Source organism: Telopea speciosissima, chromosome 3, assembly GCF_018873765.1.
Source record: "Telopea speciosissima isolate NSW1024214 ecotype Mountain lineage chromosome 3, Tspe_v1, whole genome shotgun sequence".
In the NCBI taxonomy this organism is placed as follows: Eukaryota; Viridiplantae; Streptophyta; class Magnoliopsida; order Proteales; family Proteaceae; genus Telopea; species Telopea speciosissima.
In genome coordinates this window covers 43,854,225-43,859,864 of record NC_057918.1, presented here as the reverse complement: position 1 = coordinate 43,859,864, position 5,640 = coordinate 43,854,225, and the positions used below count along the sequence as shown (strand labels likewise).

General features: G+C 38.7%; 1 protein-coding gene across 1 annotated transcript; it reads left to right on the top strand.

Moving 5' to 3' along the window:
• Positions 1-3,188: 3,188 nt before the first annotated feature.
• LOC122656438 (polygalacturonase) lies at positions 3,189-5,029 on the top strand. Its single transcript, XM_043850958.1, has 4 exons — positions 3,189-3,623; positions 3,766-4,055; positions 4,289-4,517; positions 4,698-5,029. The coding sequence occupies exons 1-4, from the start codon at positions 3,189-3,191 to the stop codon at positions 4,914-4,916; spliced, it is 1,173 nt and encodes a 390-aa protein (XP_043706893.1). The 3' UTR covers positions 4,917-5,029.
• The last annotated feature ends 611 nt before the right edge of the window (positions 5,030-5,640 follow it).

Sequence of the window (5,640 nt, the reverse complement as noted above, 5' to 3'; positions counted from 1 at the left end):
TCAAGATAATAGAAAATTGTATGACCTTGCGATTTGATATCCAAACTCAAGCCCCCATGTACACCCTTTTCTCATCTCTCATTCACTCAACATCTTCACCTTGGCTTCTTGTTTAGCCTTTGTACACATGTTGAATTCACAGTCTACCTCTTGGACTCTCACTTGGATCCTCACATCTTGGCTCTTCACTTGGACCAACACTACTATCTTTGGTAAACACCTCTATCATGTTATAGGATTCCATCTCTATGTTGCTGTTTTCTCTCTCCTTAGAGACAACCCACTAACTTTTTCTCCTCCTTATTAAGTAAGTCTTACTTTTTCCCTCTTTAGAGAAAACCCACGAAGTCTCTCTCTTCGACCTTACTTAATTTATTCAACCACCAATCTATTTCCACTCTCTTGGAAGACCTAAACTTGTTGAAGACTCCACCTTCTTGAAGATTTCATCTCCTTGCAAAACTCCAATACTTAGAAAAGGCTCCACCTCTTCCACTCTCTTGGAAGACTTAATTTTGTTAAAGACCTCACCCTTCTAGTCACTTAGAAGACTCAACCTTCTAAAGACTCTATTTTCTTGAAAACTTCACTTCCCGCTCAAATAGATAACCAAAACCAAACTATTGAACTAACATATCAATCGGTCTAGATAAAAACCATCAAACCCATCCCAAACTCTAGTGACAGGAGCCTCATGCACTAGATATGAATGTACACCCTACAATGAATAATGGATGGTTGTCGAATTGAGTCAAAGAAATGTAAGTGATCCCTGAACTAGGGACAATCTCGTGGTCTTAAAATCTAATTAATTTTCTATTAATTTTATCATAAAATAGGAGAAGACTAACCTTATCCATTAATAAACCCAACGAATTAAACTATAAATGTGAATCCCTCGAAAGGCATGAACCTCAATCTCTAAGCACATTATCGATGCAAAAGCACATGGGAACTAAAACTAGCTAGGCTTAAACAATGGAGGTACTTTCAGATCAGATCTACTTAGTCTCCTCCTTTTTCTTCTTCTTCAATAACGTATCAATCATTGAGTGGGAGCTCATCACTCACACCATGTGTCACGATTACGCAACTACATATTCTAAATCCCGTTTTAGCATTAACAAGTTACCCCCAATAATATTCTGTTAGCTTTCTTAATCAGTAATCTGTTGTAACTAATTCTTGGTTAGTTAGGATCCCCTCTCTCTCTCTCTCTCTCTCTCTCTCTCTCTCTTATAAAATGTTTGCTAATAATATATATGGAGCTTAGTGCCCAACATAGTTATGATGATTAAAATCAAGCAACTATGAAAAGACAGTCATCAACATCCTTTACCGCATTTACCGTGTCATAAGTCCATTAACTTTTGGAGAGAAAAATGTATATTAATTTTAAAAGTTTCTAGTGAGGGGCTTTTGCCTTTTGGGCCTAATTACCCCGGCCACATTTCAAGGGTCAGACCACGTTTTAAGGGTCCATTCATAAATAGAAAATATAAAATTTTATAGGGTTGAAGATTTGTTAATGGGGTTTCAACCTTGATTATCAGATAGTTTTTTTTTCTTTTTTTGGTAAAATTGATCAGAGAGACTTAAATATATAATTTTTTTTTAATAAATGATTAATATATTCAACCAAGTCTAGGGATTCTTTTCCTCCGAAAAATAGAAGAATGGTCTATGTCTACAGCTGAATCAAGGTTAAAAGGAAATCCGAAGATAATAAAAAAGGATAGTGAGACTTCATAACAATTAAGCACGAGGCCAACTAAGAGAAAATCAAATACGGATCGTGATCGTCTACGACACTCTACTCGTAGCGGTCTGTGCGGCCCAAACACATCACCGCACGCATTGTCCATCTTATTCCTGCTCGAGCGCCTTGCCCGAGCAGGAGTAAGACAGATATTGCGCACAATGATATGTCTGGACCGCACAGGAGTGCGCCATAGAAGATCTGAATTGATCAAATACTACATCACTAACTTATTTAAAAAAAAACCAAAAAAAAAATACTAGACCACTCCTTGATCAATGGGATGTCGAGGAAGAGGATATCCAGGAATTACCATCTTGAGTGCTTTTTGCGGGATTGATTGCGAGCACTACTACTCTAGTTCCAGGGAACCTCAGGCCCAATGTTTGACAGGGGACCACCCTTTCTACCTTGGCAGTCTAGCTCTCTACACTCAATGGTCGTCGTAGGTATCCTCTCCCTATTTCTTCCCCCGCTTAACCCTTCCAATCCTCAGATTCTCCACTTGTATTCCTTTAGTTTTGTCCTCTCCTCTTTTAACTGTGTAGTACTGTATCACCTTTGTAACATGTACTTCCAATCTAATGATAAAAAAGAAAACTGAAAAAATTGTTTTTTTTTTGTTTCAAATGAATTCCATCCATATAAAGGGTATCTCTTAAAATATTAAAATTACAAAAAAAATCTGTAAAATCAAATTCTAATGCCCTTTCCAGTCGGTGGGATTCCTTTTTTATTTTTATTGTAAGAGAAATTAAAGGGAAGAAAACTGAATTTTCAATCCTCAAAAAGAAATTTTTGTAATCATTACCCATGTGATTGTATAAACTACTTAAATTTGTAATTATTAATAATGATATCTTTTACATGTAATTTTTATTTTACTTTTGAAATCAAAGGAATTTAGATGCAAAGTGAAGCGAAATTAAAAATAAAATATAAAATCATTTTTTTGATAAATAATTTAAAATAATTTAAAACTAGTGATATAGTCAGATGAGGCGATTACAAAAGTTTTTTTTAAAAAAAAAAATTCAAAAATCTTTTATTTTAAAAAAAAAAAAAATCCCTTCTCTTTAATACCTCTCCTGCAACCAAAGGAAGCCTTTGGAATTAAATAATTGAGAAGTTTTTCTCTACATAATCTTTCACATTAATACCATGTGATTGCATTAGGAAAGGGCTTTGTTCAATAAAAAAACAAAAAAGTGAGAGTGTAATGTACTATGGTCTCAAAAGTCCAATCACATGGTCCTTGTGAAGGAAAAACGCCTACAAGAATTCAACATTTTAATCATATAAATACCCCTTAACCGTTCTAACTTCTTCCATCAACTTCTCATCTCCCAACTCTTCTTCTTACCTTCAAAAAAAGAAAACCAATCAAAGACATTCTTCTTCTTCTTCTTCTCTTCAACTTCCCATCAAAATGGTGAACCCAATGAACTTTCTTCTCTTACTTCTTCTCTTCATCTTGTTCTACTCTGCAACAGCCACTCCAACATACAATGTTGTTCAGTTAGGTGCTAAAAACGACGGCAGAACCGATTCGACGAAAGCTTTTACTACCGCCTGGGCCAGCGCTTGCAGTTCTCACCAGTCCGCCATAATCTACGTCCCACAGGGAAAGTTTTTGCTCAGAAACGTCAATTTTGCCGGTAAATGCAACAACACTCATATCACCATACGCATCGACGGCACCCTCGTTGCTCCATCAGAGTACAATGTGATCGGTAACAGTGGAACTTGGATCATGTTCCAGTCCGTCACCGGCGTTACCATCCACGGTGGTACCCTTGATGGCCAAGGCTCTTCTCTCTGGTCTTGCAAGAATTCCGGCCAGAGTTGCCCCTCCGGAGCTTCGGTAAGTTCAAATTAAATCACAGAATCCCCATTACTTACTTACTTTTAATGGGCCTTTCTCCAGGCCCAGGCCCAGGCCCATAAAAGATACAAAATGGGCCTTAGTGACATTTTATTTTACTTATGCTTCTCTTCTTGTGCAGAGTCTAGGCTTCTCCAACTCAGAGAACATTGTTATCAGTGGATTAAAGTCGTTAAACAGCCAATTGTTTCACATTTTCATCAATGGTTGCCAGAATGTGAATGTCCGAGGGGTGACGATCTCGGCGGACGGCAATAGCCCGAACACGGATGGTATTCATGTACAGTTATCGAGCAGTGTTACAATCTTGGGAGCTAGCATCAAGACCGGTGATGATTGCATCTCTATTGGCCCCGGCGCCACAAACCTGTGGATGGAACACATTACATGTGGACCTGGACATGGTATCAGGTCAGCATCACACACACACACACACACCTTTATTGAAGTCCAGATCCTCTCCAACATGCCAGTGCGTCCAATGTGCATCAGTCGGCTAAGCAAAGCTGGCATGCACCCCAAGGCCAAGCCTAGCCGTCCGATGCGTGTTAGAGAGGATTTTTACACCTTTTAAAACACTTTTAAGTTAAATATATCACTTTAATCTGAGACTAATTTACACATGGATGTGCATGTTACTACAGCATTGGAAGTCTGGGTAAGGATACTCAAGAGCAAGGTGTGCAGAACGTTACTATCAAAACCGTTACTTTTAGTGGGACCCAAAATGGTTTCAGAATCAAAACGTGGGGAAGACCTAGTAACGGTTTCGTCAAAGGAGTGCTTTTCGAAGGTGCCACCATGGAGAATGCGAATAATCCAATCGTAATTGACCAAAATTACTGCCCAAGCGAAAAAGATTGCCCTGGAAAGGTAAATAACCTAATTAAATTATGAGGGCATATTTGGAAATTTACACTGTTTGTCTTACACTAAATGTTTCTCAACTGAGGCCCATTTAAGCCTTTTATTAAACTGGGCTTGGGCCTGGGCCTGGGCCTGGGAGGGATTTAGTTCAAATTATATAATTCAAATGTTGTGATTTTGTAACAGGTTTCAGGAGTTAAAATCAGCCAAGTGACATATAGTAATATCCATGGAACATCTGCGTCAGAAGTTGCTGTTAAATTCGACTGCAGCTCGGGGAACCCATGCAGTGGTATAAGATTGGAAGATGTTCAGCTTACTTATGGTAATCAGACGGCTCAATCGTCTTGTTCAAATGCTGGTGGAACATCTTACGGTGTAGTAAATCCTTCAAGCTGTTTGTAGTATGACGACGGAAAAAACAAAAAAAAATACTTACGATACCATAAAATACAAATGAATTTTTTTTTTCCTCCCCTATTTTGGCATTGCACCTATATGTATTGAAGTGCAAGTGCTATTGTAGGTAACAATAGAAATGATCTGGCTTATAGTTCAGATCTTGGCCCTTTCCTGGGTCGATAACATGTTTGGATTAATGAATGAATGCTTGATACAAATTTTTCCTTTCAATTTAGTTATCCACCCTCAAAGAAAATCTCTCTCTCTCTCTCTCTCTCTCTCATGAGTTAAATGGCGAAGAGGGAGAACCCTCTCGCGTGTAAAAGCATCATCTCCTTCCAACAATGGGGAGGAGGGAGAACCTCAAATTATTTTGAAACCTTGGAAGAAAAAACGATAAAGGTAAATGTTGGAATTTGGCTCTCCTCCTGCCATGGCGGGAGTTGGAGGATCCAGTCCAACCAAAACAGGGGTATTTGGGTCATTTCACCCCCTCTATGAAATGACCAAACCCCTTGTTTTGGCTGGGTTAGATCCTCCGGCGGGAAGAATTTGGGTCTCCTCCAACTATGGCGGAGTTGGAGGATCAGCCCAACCAAAATAGGGGTGTTTGGGTCATTTCACCCCCCTCTATGAAATGATCAAACCCTTTTGTTTTGGCTGAGTTAGATCCTCCAGCTCCCGCAATGATTGAAGGAAAGCCAAGTCCAAATGTTTGGAATTCACC